Source organism: Mangifera indica, chromosome 2 (assembly GCF_011075055.1).
Source record: "Mangifera indica cultivar Alphonso chromosome 2, CATAS_Mindica_2.1, whole genome shotgun sequence".
Lineage (NCBI taxonomy): Eukaryota > Viridiplantae > Streptophyta > Magnoliopsida > Sapindales > Anacardiaceae > Mangifera > Mangifera indica.
The window spans coordinates 23,047,866-23,068,234 of record NC_058138.1 but is presented as its reverse complement, the minus strand read 5'-3'; the positions used below and the strand labels follow the sequence as shown (position 1 = coordinate 23,068,234).

Genomic DNA, 20,369 nt, shown 5'->3' with positions numbered 1-20,369 from the left:
GTGCATTTTCTTGTGGAAAGGGGTGTGGGTGTGGGAATATAGAAATGGGTGCGGGAATTTCGGAAATGGTGCGGCAATTTCTGAAATGGTGCGACAATTTCTGAAAAGGTGCGGCAATTTCTGAAAGGGTGCGGGAATTGCTGAAAGGGTGCGGGAATCGCTGAAAGGGTGCACCAACCGTGAAGGGTGTGTGGAAATTGCGAAAATAGTGCAGCAATTTCTGAAAGGGTGCGGCATTTTCTGAAAATGTGCGGCAATTTCTGAAAGAATGCGAAAATTTCTGAAAGGATGCGATATTTTCTAAAAGGGTGCGGCATTTGTTAAAAGGGTGCGTGGAACTGTGCGGCAACTCACTGCGTGGAATATATATTAATATATTATATATTAATACATATTATATTATATTAATATATTAATATAATATATAATATTATATTATTATATAATAATATAATATAATATAATATGTATTAATATATAATATATTAATATATATTAATATATTAATATATAATATAATATTATAATATTAAAATTAAAATTAAAATTAAAATTAAAATTAAAATTAAAATTAAAAGGGTGCGGCATTTTCTGAAATAGTGCGGGACTTTGGTAAGGGGTGCGTGTGCGTGCGAGCGGGACTACGCGCGCTGGCGCTGCATGCGGGTGCGGGAATGGGGGTGCGGGCGCACGCACGTGTGAGCTGGTAGCGTGCGTGCGGGGGCGCGCTGGCGCTCCCGCACCCCTTACTAAAATGCTGCACCCCGTTCTCGCACCCGCACGCAGCGCTATCGCGCACGCACTCAAGCAGCGCCAGCACGCGCGCGCTCGCACGCACGCAGCGCTAGCGCGCGCGCACGCACGCACGCGACGCCAGAGCGCGCGCGCACGCAGCACCACCGCACCCCATTCCCGCACCCGCACCCGCACCCGCACCCCTTACCAAATTCCCGCACCCTTTCAGCAAATGCCGCACCCTTTCAGAAATTGCCGCACCCTTTTCGAAATTCCCGCACCCGTTTCTATATTCCCGCACCCACACCCCTTTCCACAAGAAAATGCACCGGTTCAAGGAAAACATACCGTTTTCGATATATGTATTATTTTCTATATAAAAGAATAAATTATTTTATAAAAATTAATATGTTTTTCAATTTATAAATTTTATTCATTACAGATAATTTAGAAAAAAACTTAACATTTTCGATATATAACAATAAATTATTTTATAAAATATTAATCTATTTTTTAATTTATAAATTTTATTCATTACAGATAATTTAGAGAAAAATGTAATATTTTTTATATATAAGAATAAATTATTTTATAAAATATTAATCTGTTTTTCAATTTATAAATATTACGATAGTTTAATCTTAATGCTTTTCGTGAAAGGTAAGCAGATAATCGGAGAAATGCTACGGTAAAGTGAGAAATTAAACGAGGGGTATTTTTGGAATGAAAACAACGGTTTGCTTAAAAAGATAAAATGTAAAAATTGTTGCCAAAAAAGGTTTAGACAGGAATGCGACTGTCTATTTTAATTAATATCCCGCAAAATAATTCAAATTATGCATAATCACCGGTGGCTAATTTTCAAAAAAAAAAAAAGTTTGCGGGAATTAAGATTTCTGAAAAGATGCTCAAATGATCCTGCAAAATAAAATATCCCATACAAATCATATAATATATGTCATCAATATAAATTAATAAAATTTTTTTTTATATTATTATATTATAATATATTATCATATAATATCATATAATATATTATATATTTTATATAATATAATATATAATTTATTATATAATATATGATATTAATATAAATTAATACAAAACAAAATAAAATATTTGGTTGGTGAAGCTTGCAAGAATTAAGATTTCTGACAGATTTTGTCTGCAAAGATGCTAATGATTACAATTCCTCCAGGGGCGGCACCCAGGACACAGATTGACGGCAAACTTGGTCCATGTCTTTTTTATTCATTCAATGATACATTGTCGGCAAAAAAATTGTTCAAACAAAAATATAAGCTCATAATTATTATGAATTTTTATTAGGGAAATTATTAAAAATAGGCAAAATTGAAGGGGTCAAAGCGAAATTATCTGAAAAATTTAGGTTTAAGTAAAAATACCCAGGTTTTGTGAAATGATGAAACTACCCCCATATATAAAGTCAACAAATTTTCACTGTACAAGCAATAAAAAATTCCAAAGCTTCTCACCTCCCACGGCAATCCCACGGTGAACGTCATTTTTGTTTATTTTCTTTTGTTTTGACAACCGCAAATGACAAATAAGGTTAGTATATCTCCTGTAATCTTTTTTGGATCAAGTTATTACTGATATTATTGAGATTTGATTAAGAATTTTGGGTTTAAAATTTTAGGGTTTACGGTTTGAACAATGCTTAAAATGTTTCGATTTTTGGTTGTTTTTGTTGAATTGATTGAGAGGTTTTATGTTATACAACGTCTAGCTTTGATGTATGTGAAAATCGGAGGTCGAAACGACCAAAATTTAGTCGAAAATGGTTGCCAAATGGATCGACAGTCTTGCCGTGGGAACGGCGTTTCCCACGGCAAGACGAATTTTCCCACGGCAGCGTATTGGGCATGGTTAGTTAGGGGGTAAAATGGGTTTTTTAAAATGTTAGGGAGCCGGATGAGATTCTTTACAACACAACGGTTTTTTTGGAAATTTATCATATAACAGTGGACATTTCCAATTAAAGAATTTTCATGAGGGGTTAAATTGAGAATTTTCTTATCAACGATTTCTGATCGTATAATTTTCGAATTTTATATCCGTTTTTTCTGTTTTAAGTTTTTCTATATGTATTTTTCAAATTTTAAATTCGAGTTTTCGAATTTTGCTGCTTTTTGATACAACTTACGATGTAATGACGTAATTTCAACTTAATATTTCGATTTTTTTGTTTATAAGATGTATCGATTCGTTTTTTTCAATTTTTCAAATGATTTTTCGGTTAGCGACATTCATAGGTATTTCAACTGATAGAGTTTGAATTTTAGTACCGTTTTTTCGAATTTCAGAATTTCAGGAAATACCGATTAGTATTTTGAAGATTTTCGATCGATTTTTTGTTTATCGTCACTTTAAAGTATTTCAATGTATAGAATTTGAATTTCAGTTCCGTTTTTTCGAATTTCACCATTTTAGGATATATCAATTCGTATTTTTACGAGTTTCGAATGATTTTTCGATTATCATCACTTTAAGGTATTTTAATGTATAGAATTCGAATTTCAACTCCGTTTTTCCGAATTTCACCATTTCAGGATATATCGAATCGTATTTTCAAGATCTCTAAACAATTTTCCAATTATCGTCACTTTAAGATATTTCAGCGTATAGAATTCGAATTTCAGTTCCGTTTTTTCGAATTTCATCATTTTATGATATATCGATTTGTATTTTCATGATTTCTGAATGATTTTTCGAGTATCGTCACTTTAAGGTATTTCAACATATAGAATTCGAATTTCAGTTCCGTTTTTTTGAATTTCATAATTTTAGGATATATCGATTCGTATTTTCAAGATCTCCGAACGATTTTTCGATTATCGTCACTTTTCGGTATTTCAACGTATAGAATTCAAATTTCAGTTCCGTTTTTTCGAATTTCACTATTTTAGGATATATCAATTCGTATTTTCATGATTTTCGATCGATTTTTTGAGTATCGTCACTTTAAGATATTTCAACGTATAGAATTCGAATTTCAGTGTGTGTAAATAAAGTGAGTGAGGAGGGTTTATATAGATGAGAGGTAGAAAAAGTAATGAAATAAATAAATAAATATCAAAATGCCTTTACAATGTAAAATATCCAAAACCCCCCATATTTATCCTAAATTACATTTAACCCCCCATACTTGTGAAGCATTGCATTTAACCCCCATATTATGACATAAAAACTAAGCCCTAGCAAATTCTACAGTCCTGCATCACAAATGAGTATTACGAGTACCAACGTAGCTACACCTCCAGCACAACATACATGGATTGATACTTATCAAAGACTCTTTCCTTCCTGGAAATCTCTTGCTTTATCGCATCAGGTTCGCAAAATGAACTTTCCTTTAAGTTTTATCTCTTATTGTTCATGTTGTGTTTTCTTTCTGTAAATCACGTTTCAGGGCTTTGTTGTTGCTCACCTTTTTAAAGTCCGATGACTTAGAATGAGAATTTATTGGAAAATTCTTTCGTGGGAATTTGTGTTTTTGGGAATAATTAGTTGAATTTGCTGAGTGATAACTCCATATGAACGTTGAATGTTCACGATAAACTGAATTTGAAATTAGTTCATGGATGTGTCTGTAGCAAATTTTGAGAAAATTGAGCTTGTATTTATATTGGGTCTCCTAATTTTATGTCAAGTGCTGTTGTCATGGTTTAATTTTGTTGACTTGTTTATTTTTCTGGGTATTTGTAACCTTTCCTTTATGTTGTTTTTGTTGTGGTTCATGTGTGTCTTTTGGACAGTCATCAATACCTCTTTCAATATCAAGAGTTAATCAGTTTGATGCTGCAAGATTGGACATTGAAATGTCAGCCATGTTAAAAGAACAGTTGGTTAAGGTCTTCTCTTTGATGAAGGTACTGTATTGTGTAATTGAAAGCATTAGTAGCATAACACTTAACTTGGAGTTCTTTGGTCAATATTTTTAATCTTGTTTCACTCTTTTGTTGGGATTAGCCAGGAATGCTATTTCAATATGAACCAGAATTTGATGCGTTCCTTGAGTTTCTCATCTGGCGGTTCTCAATTTGGGTAGATAAGGCAACTCCAGGGAATGCTCTAATGAATTTGAGATATAGAGATGAACGTGCAGTGGAAGCAAGAGCAAGAGGTAAGGTCTGAACCTCTTGCTTGTGCTACTAGTTATGTGATTGAAAATTAGCTTCTTTAGTAGTTCTAATTAGTAGTTTCTTTCTGCTCTATATTTTGTGTATAATACTTAAGGATTGAGAAGTATGGGGTTTTAGTGAGCTTCTTTGTTACAAATGCAGTTAAGGATTGATTTACGGTGCAAGTTTAGTTATTATTCTCAAGGATCTATATCATCATTCTAATTGCACGGTAACAGAATTTTTTTGCTATAAATTTGTATAATGGTATCTGCTTCTGGTATGTGAAAGTACAAGGTGTATTGTAAGGTTATTGAAATAATGTTTTCTTTTCCAGATCATGATACATAGTTGTTTTGAGGTCAAAATTGTTAAAGGTTTATGAAGTGTGACTTAGTGACTAGGAGTTTGTCTGTGTTCTAATTCCAAAAGTTATATATATTTCCGTGACAACTTTTCATTCAGGTATTTCTTATGTCAGCTTTATCTTTTACAAACCTATTGTTACTTGTTTTTCTTTTTTTTTTTTGGTATTTTTTCCTGCAGTTAGAACAGGCTTGGAGGGACCTGGCCTTACAATTGCTCAAAAGTTTTGGTATTGCATCAGTACTGTTGGTGGACAGTATATAAGGGCCCGCCTACAATCATTTTCTGCTTTTCGTAGGTGGGGTGACTCTGAGCAGGTACCATTTCAATCTTTCCTGTGCCAACTATTCTCATTCCTGGAAGAATTATATTTCTAATTGTGCTTGTGGCATATCCTTGTAAGCACAGTGGTGGTGTTGGATTTAAGGGGGAACTAATTTTCTTTGTTTGTTATTCAGAGGCCATTGGCACGACGAGCATGGTTTTTAATACAACGCATTGAAGGAATTTATAAGGCTGCCACATTTGCCAACCTACTGATATTTCTCTATACAAGAAGGTAATTTCTGAGAGAACATTTTCTATCAACAGAAACAGAAGTATTGAAATGAAGTTATGGATGATATAGGTTGCCTTGGGGAAAATAAGTACTGTAGGGGCAAAAGAATGGTGGGAAAACATTGCTATACTGCCGAGTATAGTAAAGTTAGATGTTATTAGTAATTTAACAATTGATAATGTAGTTATGTAAAGTGAATTACACAAGATAAAATTATTTGGAAAGCTAACCATGTGGCATATCAACTTATCTAGTTCACAAATTCTCAGAGAATACTATGTGATAGCAACCTGATTACTCCGGCAGGCAATTTCCCCCAACACCACACATTTAAGCAAAAGTAGTAGAGAAGAATCTGAAGTATGCATACTGCTTATCCTCAACTCAACATGTATTCGCAAATGGAAAACAGAAAAGGAAAATGGCGAATGCACTAGCAATAGGTGTGCTAGAATCACTCACAGAGCTACTGCCTTCCCAAATTAACTTCAACTCAATTCTTGACTTGCTTCTATCTCTTCCCTCTTTTTGTAGCTATGTTTCATTCCATCCAAACTTTGTCCATTCTCCACGTGTATGGTTCCTGAGCAAGAGCAATTGAATGTGTCAACTCAGCGGAAGAGATATGTTTCCTCTTGTATACCTTCTGAATCGGAGGTCTAACACTCTGCCAGTGGATTTTGAAATAGCATGAAATTTCTTAAGCTCTAGGAACTCCACGTTTAGTTTCTGTAGACTGATACTAGAAATATGTTTTTTTCACATATTCTATTCTCTAATTTGGGATATTAAGACAGGGCATTCAAATTCTAGAATTATTGAATAATGAATTACTGTATTGTTCTGATGCAGTTATAGGAACCTCATTGAAAGAGCTTTGAGAGCAAGGCTTGTCTATGGGACCCCTAACATGAATCGGGCTGTTAGCTTTGAGTACATGAATCGCCAGTTAGTATGGAATGAATTTTCGGTAATTTTTTCCTCTGTTTACACAAGTTTGGCCATTCACATGCTGTGAACTTTGTGTAGTTTCATTTTATAATTTTGTGCTCTGTGATAAACATGGAAGATTTTTGCTAGGTGTTGTCCAAAAATGTTAACATGGTGAAACTTATATTGTGGAGTATCTTTATTTAACTTGGAGTAATGGCAGGACGTTACTGGAAGAGTGAAATTAAAAGTCAATTAGACCAATTGAAATAGATATGTGGCTCTGCAGCTTGATTACCACTTTAGTTTGTATTAGTAAGTTCATATGTGTAGGATTATTCATAGAACTTATTTAATGTCTAAAGAGGAAATTCATCAATCAATATGTTGGCTGGAAACAAAATTCGATGGAGTAGGAGGTATACAAGTTAAACGTTTTGCTGGTTGAAAGGGCATATTTATATACCAAGCTTTTCCTCCTTTTCCTAAGCATGAGTTGGAAGGAATAAGCATGCTAAGACTACCTCTTGAAGATGAGCCTTTTTTCTTTTCCTGCTGCCTTGAATGCCAAAGTCTATGTAACAGCTTCTCATGCAGTCCTTCATATGGTTGGTTGCATTCCTTCATGTACTTACTCACTTTGTCATCTTCTTGGATGCAGGAAATGTTGTTGTTACTTCTCCCTCTTCTTAACTCATCAACTTTTAAAAACATATTCCGCCATTGTCAAAGGATAAATCTTCAAGCTCTGTAGAAGATGACACCCGTTGTCCGATTTGCCAAGAAAATCCGACCACTACATTTCTTGCCCGCCCTTGCCAACACAGGTATATAACTGAATATATGCTCTAAAAACTTGGTAACAAAATCTTTTGGGCAAACATTGAAGGTCTTATTTTGTAAAAACTTATTATCAGACAGTCCACATTCTCTAAAGCCTGTTTACAAAATCTGAAGGCCAGAAGACTTATTCCCACCCAAGGTTTGGTGTTCCAAATTTTCACCTACAAGGTTTTAAAAACTTAAATACCCACCTTTATGTTTAAATACACTGTTAGAGTTAAGGGTAAAACATTCATTTAACATAAAATTAAAAAAAAAAAAACTAAAATTTTATCTTATTTCCCTCCCTCTTTTCCCCTCTTTTAGATTTAAAAAACTAATAATTTCTCTCAAACCAAAGTTTGAAAAGTTACCATTTCACCTTAGAGTTCTTTTTTCTTCTCCGGCCACTCCTTTGGTTTGGCCAACAATCGACGCTTCTCACCCATCGTCTGAGCGTTGTCTTCGTCTCTCTTAGATGAATGATTTTCATTTGAGATAACGATGACGGGTCTTCTTCTCAAACAAAGACCATTTGTCTTCGTCTTAAAGATGAGAAGATGGTGTTCGAACGCTTGGCGAGAAGTGTTGGCTATCAGCTAGAATGGAGAAGGTGGTCAAAGAAGAAAAAAAAAATTTTAGAGTGAAATGCTAACTTTTCAAACTTTGAGTAGGGAAAAATTATTAGTTTTTTAAATTAAGGGAGGAAAATAAGATAAAATTTTACTTTTTTTAATTTTTGTTAATTGATGATTTTATCCTTAATACTAACAACAAATTTTAACAGAAGAATAGGTATTTGAGTTTTTGAAATTTTGCAGGTAGGAGTTTAGGAGTACACTAAACGTTGGGTGGGAATAAGTCTTTTGGCTAAATCTTAAACCTCAATGGAGGTCATCCCTATTGGAGACTAAAGTCTCACATTTAATAAATATGATATAAATAAGTGGTATATAAGTATGTGGATTGGACTTTAACACAAGTCAATTGGTTTTGTGTAATATGAGTTTTAATCTTTACACTTGTAAGTTCAATATATATTTCTGACAGTCCCTACTTTCGGCATATCTGGCTGAATATATGTTCTCCAAATGCAAACCAACACTGAAAAATAACTGCTGTTATTTTTGTTTAACATATGCAATGCAAAGAGGTTTCCTTGCATATATTCATATTCTTTGAAATGCATTTTCTTTTTTGGTTGGTTTACAGGATAAGTTTAATTCTTAAAATGTAACGTTGGCAGGTACTGTTATTACTGCCTTAGGACGCGTTGTGCTGCAGCTGCATCATTTCGGTGTTCCAGATGCAGCGAGCAAGTATTTGCAATGCAGCGATATGGTGTAGTTGATCATAAAGTTCCAAGTCAATGACACTTGTACAGGAAGTTGAAGAAAGAAAGGTCACATCAACTTAGAGTACTTTATAAAAAAGAGCCTGTTATGGCAAACAAGTTTATCAGAGAAATAACAACCTCAGTTCAAAATATTTTCCCCTATTTGTTGGGGATTGAGGGGAGGGGGGACTTCTCAATTGTTTAGCAATCTAACACTTGTGTCATAATTTTAAGAAGTTTACTTATAGGAGATGTAAATCTCATTTTTTTCTATAACTTGTGTTTAGTTTTGAATAAGGTTGGATTCAAGTTAAACCGAGTTTGAACAAGATGAAGCTCGTTTTCAGTTTGTTCTCAGTTGGGCTCAGTTCATTTTCGGTTCAGGTTTGTCGAGCATGGAGAGTCATGTTCAGCTCACTTCGCGATTTAAGAGTTTGTAATTGGTTAGCACCTGGTTTAAGTTCATGTGGACAAATTGAACTTGGTTTGGATTCACATGAGATATCCAACTCGGTTATCCTAAACGATGTCATTCCTTTTATTTTTTCTTTTAATGATGCAAGTCATGCTCGGCTTGTGAGTCAAACATGAGTTCTATTTGGATTCGAGTTTGTTTTTCTTGCTTCTTTTTAACTCGTATTTGAGTTTGTGTTCGTTTAGCTCGTATTCATATTCAAGCTCGTTTCAAGTTTAATCAAATTCGTTTCGAATCTAATCCTAGTTTTGAACATTGCGACAAAAAATAGTTGAATTCTTTAGCGAAATGGCTCTCAAATGAGACAGAAGCAACACTTCTATGACTAATATTTATAATTTTGTGGAAATGACCAATGAAATCTTTAATCAAATGCATATTGATATGTTTTTCTAAACTTTTTCCATCATCTATTGTTTAAATTAACCTAGTTATAATGATTCAAAAGGAAATTTAAAAATCATGATATTTGCTAATAATAAAAAATTGTTACACTAATGATTAACAAAAAAAAAAAAAATTACTCCCTGAAAAGAATAAAAGTTCTTATTTCCCATGGCATAATCACAGAAAAAATTTATCCTTTTTGTTGAAATGTAAGCTAATATATGTATAGCAAATTAAAAAGAAGGGCAAGGGGTAATTTCAAAAAGTTTGTTCTCAAAACTTATCCTGGTAAAATTTAAAGTTGTAACATAATGGAAAGATAAAACTAATATTTTTATAACTAGATTGGATATCAATTAAGTAAAAAGAGTGATATGTTCCAATCGATAATTAAACCGGTTAATTATTCAAAAATAATTAATTATATAATCTAACTTATTTAGCATTAAAATAAATTTAGTTTGATGATGATGTGTGTGTGTATATATATATATATATATATATATATATATATATATATATATATATATATATATTCTCAAATATGATAAATAAGGTGGTAGTTCAAGTTTTCATAATAAATTTTAAAAAAGAAAATCAATTTTTTATATTGATTTAGTCAAACTCGATTTTATACATGATTAAATTGGTTTTATTAGTAGTTGATGGTTCAACCAGTCAAAGTAACTAATCTGATCCGATTTTTAAAACCATAGATAAAACTATAAATTGATAAAAATTTCAAATTTCAAAGTAGGAAAATACAATATGATAATGAAAAATTAAAATATAAGCATGCTTAATTACATATACAAATTTAGAAGTTCAATTATCCAAACTTTTTATATACAATTAAAATATGTACAAGGAATAGCGAACCTACAAGCTAATTTAATACGATTAAAATATATACTAATAGAATAATACTAAACATAACAATCTCGAATAATACCAGAGGGAGAGATGAAAGTTAAAACCACACACACACACATATATATATTTAGAAATGATATATCAATATGTTCAGCTCATACCATATAACATATATTTAATATTTTACACCTAATTTCCAATCAAACACACCATTTATTATTACATGCAAATTATTGACAAAGAAAGTTGTCCAAGCACGCTAAAAACAAACAACTTTATGAAGAAAATCAAACCACAACTCATACAAATTAAGAGTAACACAAGTGAATTCCAACTTCCTTTTTACATAACTATCTCCTCTGTTCCTTTCAGCATAACACTGCAACCACCATCATGCTCAATATTTCTGCGCATCTCCTACAATTAAAATTTGTCAAAGACAGGTAAAAGATCCGAAATTTCTGCTCATTCCACACTATTAACATTACATTTAAGTATTAGAGGATGCCGAGAAGTTACCTTTGTGGATTGATGGATGATGGTAATTGCAGCCATTTGAGAACTCAACGGAGTGGGAATGGGCCTCCTTGCAGATATGAATCATTGAAATTGATGTTGGGAATGTGGGAGATCTTTTGCCAGTCCTCTCCTGTTCCCTTTCTGTAACGTTCTTCCAAAAGATCACTATAAGAAATCTCCAGATGTTGTAGTTTTTTCGCCCCCTGGAGAAGGGCATCTGGCAGTGCACGTAATTTTGGACAAAAATTGATTGACAAAGAAGCAAGGCATGGCAAGATTGTATTCCCGTAATCCCACTCTTCCCATTCAGACATCGACGAGAATTCAAGAACTTTCAACTTGGGAAAGAGAATAACTGATGTAGATGATGAAAATGCACCATCGCTTTCGATTCCCGTAACTACTTTTTTCACTCTCATTTCATATATCCTTAGTGATTCAAGTGATGGCAATTTTCCCAAGGGAGACAAATGCATACAATTGTTGCAGCAGCCAAGAAGCAATTCCCTCAGCCCGGTTAATGACATGATCCAATCAGAACAAAAAGTGCTGCCTCTGTAACCGTTTATATCTAGCTTCTCCAAATTTGGAAGGGGTTGCAAAGCCTTAAGAAGTAACTCATCATCATCAATTTTCCTCTCTCCTTCTCTAGCGTAACCAAAATAGGTAGCTTCTGCACTTTCATTGAAAGTAAGGATTAAATAGAAGAGGTGTTCCTTATTGCTGAGAATTTGCATTCTCTTAACCTCACTCACATTGGTCACATTTTGTAGCCCTCTAATTTCAAGCTTTCCTCTTAAATGTTTCAGATCTTTCAAGCATGCAAGAGTAGCGTTACTACCATCACTGCTGCTAACGAATTCACTCAATGTTCGGAGACAAGTTAATTTCTCAATTCCCTTGGGCATGTAACTTAATGAATTTGTATGATAATTCATCAAATGCCGCAAGTTTATCAACTTCCCCATCCCCTCAGGCAGTTCTTTAAGCCGCATACACCGAGAAATATCCAAAGTTTGCAGATTGTATAACTCACAAAAAGTTTCCGGGAGTTCTTCCACATCCTGACCAGACAAATTCAGATATTTCAAATGTATCAATTTTTTTACCTCTTCTGGAATCGCTGTAATCAAATCCGATCTTCCAAATTTTGGACTTATTTCTAATGCTCTTAAACTTGTCAATTCACCAAAGAGATTTGGTAGAACATCATCAGGCAGCGAATACATAGAACGTTCAGAATCTTCACAATCAGTTAAAAGAGTCCGCAAACTTTTGATGCTACAAATGGAGATGGGAAGTGTAGCCCCGTAGTTAAGCGTTAACATCGAATGTCGGGCTTTCTCATTGGAAGTGTTTATGACTAGATCATGATGGATTTCTACAGTAAAATATTCATTCTTACTGAGAAATTGAGCAAAGTCATGAACTATATCATGCATCTTGCAGCTTTCGATATTCCCATCATCGTCTTTTTGAAACTCTTGGAAGAATGATCGAGATGCTAAATGATCAAAATACTCTTGGCCTATTACTTCCATCTCTGTATCATTGTCAAACCCAAGATAACCTTGAGCCATCCATAATTTGATCAAGTGATCTTTTTTTATATCATGATCTTTTGGAAAGATAGCACAATATAAAAAACATTGTCTTATCTCAAATGGCAAATCATTATAACTCAACATCAAAGGTGAGAAAAGACCTTCCTCAATCTCTTCCAATGTCCAAATTTCACTATCTAAAATTTGTTGCCATTTATCTCTAGGTCTCTTAAATCGTAGGAGACTGCCGATAGTTTTTGCAGCAAGTGGCAACCCATCGCATTTTGCAACAATTTCTTTTCCCATTTTCTCTAATTTTTTACACTCCTTAAGAGGCCTACCAAAAAATGCGAATTGTGTAAACACCAACCAACATTCATCCTCAGATAATTTCTCCATAATGATAGGATCAACTGACCCCATAATCAATGCAACTCTATCACTCCTTGTTGTAATCAAAACTTTACTACCATAGGAACCATTCTTTAGATAAAGATAAAATGATTCCCATTTGTTGTGATCTTCTGACCACACATCATCTAAAACGAGAAGAAATTTTTTTCCCGTAATAGATTGATGAATACATTGCAAAAGAGACTCCAATTCACCTAAATTATCAGTAGGACATTTTAATCCTTCAAGGATTGCTTTAGCAACCCTAAACTCATCAAAAGGATCTGATACACACACCCAAACTCTTGTGTCAAAATGACTTTTCACCTTGTCATTATTGTAAGCTAGTTGAGCAAGAGTTGTTTTTCCAATTCCTCCCATCCCTATAAGTGAGATGACAGGAAGGTCTTTTTGTTCTTCATTTCTCTCATCCAACAACTTGCTCACTAAAAAATCCTTCTCAGAGACTCGACCACGTATTTCAGCCACATCAACAAAAGGCGTAGTTTGAACTTGTTTACGTGCTTTAGTACTCTTCATTTTCTTTAAATTGAATGCATCTTTTTCTTTGGCAATATTATCTAGTTCTTTATTTAATTCTTTTATCTTTCCTGCTATATCACGGCGCAAAACAACTTCTTTGATACCAAAGCAAGAACAGGGGAAGAAGGAAGGTACCTTCTGCTTAGGAGCAGGAGCATCTTCAGGATCTCCTTCAACCTGCAACCTCATGATTTCAGTATTCCACTCATCCAACACATCTTCCATGTCATAGGATGTGTCTTTGAGCTGATCTAACCAACGTCTCACATCTCTGTCGCCTTTTATTTGCCTCTCCTCTGCATCCAGTAGCACAGCTTGAATGGCTTCAAGATTGCTCCGAAGTTTTTTCACTTCCTTTTTGACACCACCAACTAGCCTCACCTCTTCCACTATCCTTCGAGCAGTGATTTTAACCAGCTGCTCCAAGGCGAGATTAACAATTGCATCAGCCATACTCAGAGACGGTAAACAATATTGAATAATTTTCACAAGAGGAGAAACTGGAATACTAGTTGTATGAAAATGGAGCTCTGTGTTAGGTAATAATCCACAATCCACGGTCCACGTGCCAACTGCTCTTCAAAATGTAAACAAAAAATAATAATATATATTTTTTATTAATTTGTCAGCTGAAAGTCATGTTCCCTTTCTCATTCAACTTGATATACAGTACCCCTATACAATAATTGTATTTTCGTCCGAAAGTTCCAAGTAAAATAGCTTTACTAGCACTTAATTTTAATGACATCAAAATGATAATTAAAAATTCAGTGATTGCCTCTAGATATTTTTAGTGGTTAATCTAAGTTAGTTTAGTTTGAATGAACTGATTTGAATTAAATTTTTAATTTGATAATTTGACTTTCAATTAATTTATAAATTTATTTAATAATATTACTTATTTTTAATTAAACCAATATTTTTCTAATAATATTATACCAATTCAAATATATTAAAGTTAAGTATTAAAATATGATCAAATCTCAAATTGGATCAAATTTACCCCAAGATATTTGAAGAAGGTATATAATCAATTAATTTCCCGGGTCATGATAACCAAGTAAAATGTAGTCCCCACCACGTGGAGGCAGAGGTATCCAATGGAGCCAATCAAATTAACACTATCAAAGAAGATTCGTTCAACAATGACGCCAACAGCCGTAGATGACGAAACCGACAGCTGTAATTTGCCATTATTTATTGCTGCTGACAAGGCATAATTTGTCTGTTTGCAACACCTTTCTTCAAAATTAAAATCGAAAGCACTTTGAGATAAGTCTTCGCAGGCCATATTTTTCTTACCGAACCAACAGTTTATGCCAAGAAGATTCCCAAATCTAGAAGGAGCCACAAATATACATTAATAAAAGAAGCAGAAAAAAAAACATTGTCAGAATTAGTTTTTTTATATTTTAATTTTTAATTCTACTTATAATAACATTGTCAGAATTATGAGCGTCACTTTAGTTTCTCAAAAAATGTGAAAATCCACATCTTGACCTCCGTATGTTCAAGTCAAACATTGCATAATCATAAATGATTTTTGAAGATCATTTTTCCTTATTATGCGTGCTATCAAAATGAAACTATAAAAAATAATCCTTTAGTTGCAAGATTGGTAGTAATTCTTTCAAAATTTAATTGGAATTATAAAATGACCACTTAAAAATAGTTAAATCAATGTTTCAAGAAATTAAATTTAGGAATAAATCAAACATTAATTAGGACTCTGTCACCATGAATTATAAGTCACACTCATTAAGAACAAAATATCTAATACAATTACTGAAGTTAAATAAATTTGGCATATTATTAGAATTTAAATTTCTATATTATTTTAATTATTTTATTTTTTAAAATTATTATATCCTCTCACGTAAACAAATTTGTCATATCATCACTTTAAATATAAATTTTGTATAATCACCATCTTCTTTTCTACCACTAGTATTATCACTGTGCATTTTACCCCAACAAACAACCCCACTTTGCTAGTATTGCAAGTCTATCCTTTCTTCCCATCCATCATTTCTTACTTTTCTATCACATGTTTAGTTGTCTCGTACCACCATTACTATTGCCACCGAGTCATTGTAACTCTTATAGGGCCTTTAATCCTTTGTTTTCACTAAAACACTAATGTTTTTTTGTTACATTCTCACTAAAAAACTCAAACGCTTGATGGGAAACATCGACCTTAAACTCTTTAATTTGGTTTGAATGAACTGATTTGAATTAAATTTTTAATTTGATAATTTGATTTTAAATTAATTTATTTGATAATATTATTTATTTTATTAATAATTAGAACAACATTTTTCTAATAATATTATATCAATTCAAATATATTAAAGTTAAGTATTAAAAATATGATCAAATCTCAAACTAACGCTAGATTGGATCAAATTTCCCCTAAGATATTTTAAGGTAAACAATCAAGTAATTTCCGGGAACCAAGTAAAATGTAGTCCCCACCACTAGGGAGCAGAGGTATCCAATGGAGCCAATCAAATTAACACTATCAAAGAAAATTGGTTCAACAATGACACCCACTGTCAAAAGAAGCTTGAGAGTTAATGTAAACGACGAAACCAACAGCCGTAACCGACCAAAATCTTTGTCGTACGTGTGGAATAATTTGCCACTATTTACTAGTGCTGACAAGGCATAATTTGTCCGTTGGCTTGGCAACACCTTTCTTCAAAATTAAAATCGAAAGCACATTGAGGTGAGTCTTCGCAGTCCCATACAGCCTGTCAGCACGCAGATCGACAGCAATATTTCACTTACCTGACGGGCAGTTTACGCCCAGAAAGATTCCTAATGTTTTTAAAACGGGATTGATAATTAAATTGACTATTTTATTAATTTTATAATTTAATTGATTTAATTATAAAATAATTAAAAATATCAAAATATTTAAAAATAATTAAAATTTAAAAAATTTAAAAATTAAATCGAGTTAGATTCGATTTTTGATTGATTTATCTGATTAAACATTAATTTTTATCTAATTTGATTAAATTAATAATAAAATCAATTTTTTATATTAATTAGACCAAATTTAGAGTCGATTTCCGATTCAAATCATTGAAAATTTCCAAATCCAAAAAGAGCCACAAATATACATCAACAAAAGGGAAAATAAAGTAAATACCTTAAACATTAGGGGTTTAAAGAAATTATCCTATTTTATTGGATTTACGTAAAAATACCTCCTTTTTCTAAAGTGACTTAAATGCCCCTATGTATAAACCCAAAAAATATCAAATCCTCACCCACAATTTTCCCACAACACTGTGCACTAAATTTGAATTCTCACGGACACTTTCATAGCTCTCCCATGGTGTGACAACTTCGACATTTCAACCGAATTTTTGACATTTTCCATTGACAAAAATAACCAAAAAGGTGAGTAAATCATCTCTTATCTTATTTGAATCATTTTTATGTTTAGATTTGATAGATTATGGTAACATTTAGGGCATTTTTAGTTTAGAGTTTTGCGATTTAAACAATTGATTTTGTGGTTTGATTCTTGATTGTTTTGAAAAAATTAATTTAGGGCTATGGTGTTTAACTTAGTGCACAATCATTTTTTATTGAAACGGTAGCCAAAAATTGCAATTTTGGTTGAAAAATAGACTGATTTTCAAACCGGAATTTAATTTGAGGGATTTTTGCAAACCTGGGGATTCCTAGGTTGAATTTATGACACGAGGGAGGGGAGGCAAATGCGAGTTTTTAAATAATAGGCACGCCAGGGGACATAAGGGGAAACATCAAGGGAGGGGAAAAATTACAAGATTTGAAACATTTTCCCACAACACGACATGTGAGAACCACGTGGGAGTGGGAGAAATATTGATTTTTAAATAGTTAGACCCATAGGAACCCCTGTGGGGATGAAATTGTGATTTTTTCAATATTTTGGACAAATGGATATAGTGAAATTAATAAGGAGATAAATAGAAATTTTTTAAGCATTTAAGGACCTATGAGAGACTGAGAAAATGTTAGAGGGCAAATTGATATTGATTTAAGCATTTAGGACTTGCAAGAGACTGAGAAAATGTTAGAGGGCAAATTGATATTGTTCTAAACATTTAGGACTTGTAGGAAAGTAAGAAAATGTTAAGGGGCAAATTGATATTTTTTTCTAAATATAGGGTTTTTGACTCTTAGTTTTCAAATTTTATTTTCTTTTTCATATTCTAAGGTTTTTGGACATATGGTTTTTTAATTTCAAGTCAGTTTTTTTATTTTTGTGATTTCTAGGGTTTTTAACGTGCACTTTTTGAATTTCAAATTAATTTTTTCATATTTGCCATTCTAAGGTATTTAGACGTGTAATTTTCGAATTTTCAGTCAGTTTTTTGATATTTTCATTTTAAGGTTTTTTGAGATGTAGTTTTCTAATTTTAGTTCTGTTTTTTTATTTTTTGTTATTTTAGGGTTTTTCAAAACATAGTTTTCGAATTTCATATTGGTTTTTCAATGGCTCTCATACTTAGGCTATTCGATATGTAGTTTTCGAAATTCAGGTCCGTTTTTTTATTTATGTCATTCTAGGATATTTGGACTTGTAATTTTCAAATTTTTGATCAATTTTTTGGTTTTGACATGCTATGGTATTTTGACGTGTAGTTTTCGAATTTCAATTTTGTTTTTTGATATTTATCACTTGAAAGTTTTTGCATGTGTAGTTTTCACTTGAAAGTCATGTTCCCTTTCTCATTCAATTTGATAGACAATACCCCTATAAAATAATTGTATATTCGTCTGAAAGTTTCGAATAGAATAGCTTTACAAATATTTAATTTTAATGACAGCAAAATAAAAATTAAAAATTTAAATATTTACCCTTGATATTTCTACTTATAGATCTAAATGAGTTCAATTTGAATAAATTAATTTTAAATTAAAATTTTAGTTCGATAATTTAATTTTAAATTAATTAATTTATTTATCTAATAATATTATTCACTCCTAATTAAATCAATAATCCTCTAAAAATATTGTATCAATTTAAATGCATTTAAGCTAAATATTATAAATGCGATTGAATCTCGAGCTACCCTCAGATTGAATCAAATCTACCCCTTATATAATCAATTAATTTCCCGGGTCATGACAACCAAGTAAAATGTGGTCCCCACGACTAGGAAGCAGAGGTATCCAATGCACCCACTATGAAAAGATGCTTGAGAGTTTATGTAAACGATGAAACCAACAGCTGTAACCAACCAAAGTCTTTGTCGTACGTGTGGAATAATTTGCCATTACTTATTAGTGCTGACAAGGCATAATTTGTCTGTTTCTTCCAATACCTTTCTTCGAAATTTAAATGGAAAGCACATTGAGGCATATTTTTCTTACCAAACGGACAGTTTATGCCAGGAAGATTCCCAAATCCAGAAAGCGCCATAAATATTGATTGAAATGATAGATGGAAATTGCGATTTTGGTTAAAAAATTGACCAATTTTCAAATTAAAATTCAACCTAAGGGATTTTCACAAATCTAGGGATTTTACGTTGAATCGATGACATAGGGAGGCAAATGCGAGTTTTTAAATAATAAGTATACTAGGGGACATACAAGGGAACCCTGAGGGAGGGGGAAAATTGCAAGATTTGAAAGATTTTCCCATGACAAGGCATATGAAAACCACGTGAGAAGAGGGGGGGGGGGGGATGTTGATTTTTTAAACAGTTAGACTCGTAGGAACCCTTGTGGGGGTGAAATTACAATTTTTTCAATATTTTGGACATGTGGGACAGAGTGAAATTAATAAGGGGCAAGTTGAAATTTTTTAAGCATTTCAGACTCGTGGAAAAATGAGAAAATGTTAGGGGGCAAATTGATTATGTTCTAAACATTTAGGACCTATGAAAGAGCAATAAATTTTAAAGGGGTAAATTGATATTTTTTCTAAATCTAGGGTTTTTGATGCATAGTTTTTGAATTTTATTTTTGTTTTTCACATTCTAGGGTTTTTGGATGTGCATTTTTGAATTCAAGTCCTTTTTTTTATTTGTGTGATTTATAGGGTTTCTGACATGCACTTTTCAAATTTCAGATCAATTTTTTAATATTTGTCATTCTAAGGTAATTGGACATATAGTGAGATTGTGTCAAACAAGGAACGAATGGAGAAAGGTGTTTCTCTAGCCCCTCGTATTGAAAAGGGTGGAAATGTGTCATTATCACCCCTCACTATAACAAAACTAGTATTTATGTATAAAATAAAATTACGACGTTTTAGTAGAGTTGAAGGAGCTGAAAAAGTATTTGTATAATGATCCTCCAAAAAGATGGACGACTATTTCTAATGTTGTTTATAAGACTCTACCCTTACACCTTTTAATGCAAGAGATGATTAACTTGTTAGGGTTGCTCCCTTCCCATTGTTCCCAAATACTTATCGATGATATTAGGTTATATATCTCATATCACTTTTTGTGGGTCAATGAGCCCACAAGGAAGGAGCTTAGGAGCCTTTACTTGCTATGGAGAGTGGTAACTTGACTTTCCACAAACAAAACGAAAACCTTTTTGGTTTAAAATAACCTCTATGTGTGTAATCAAATTTTTAATTTTCATACCATTTATTGTTATTTTGAGAATTTTCTTGCATCAGGTTAGCCTTTAAAGCTATCTCCTTTGCTTTAGTGTTTTTGTGCCCTCTTCAATTGGTGTCTTCAATTATAATATGGGTAATCAAATACGCAACTGAAAG

General features: G+C 32.7%; 1 protein-coding gene and 1 pseudogene across 2 annotated transcripts; one reads left to right on the top strand and one right to left on the bottom strand.

The window, feature by feature from the left end:
- Positions 1-3,954: 3,954 nt before the first annotated feature.
- On the top strand, positions 3,955-9,166 carry LOC123196635 (annotated as a pseudogene).
- A 1,589-nt stretch (positions 9,167-10,755) lies between these two features.
- LOC123203720 (putative disease resistance protein RGA3) lies at positions 10,756-14,188 on the bottom strand. 2 transcript variants are annotated; one of them, XM_044620176.1, is made up of 2 exons: positions 11,148-14,188; positions 10,756-11,045 (listed from the first exon to the last, which is right to left on the bottom strand). In XM_044620176.1, the coding sequence occupies exon 1, from the start codon at positions 14,078-14,080 to the stop codon at positions 11,192-11,194; it is 2,889 nt and encodes a 962-aa protein (XP_044476111.1). In that variant the 5' UTR covers positions 14,081-14,188; the 3' UTR covers positions 10,756-11,045; positions 11,148-11,191. The 2 variants fall into 2 exon arrangements, with proteins under 2 accessions (XP_044476111.1, XP_044476120.1); XM_044620185.1 differs by having other exon boundaries at positions 10,756-11,034.
- Positions 14,189-20,369: the final 6,181 nt, after the last annotated feature.

Bases quoted from the DNA above. Each gene is read 5' to 3' on its own strand.
- LOC123203720 (XM_044620176.1), bottom strand. From the start codon at position 14,080: ATGGCTGATGCAATTGTTAATCTCGCCTTGGAGCAGCTGGTTAAAATC.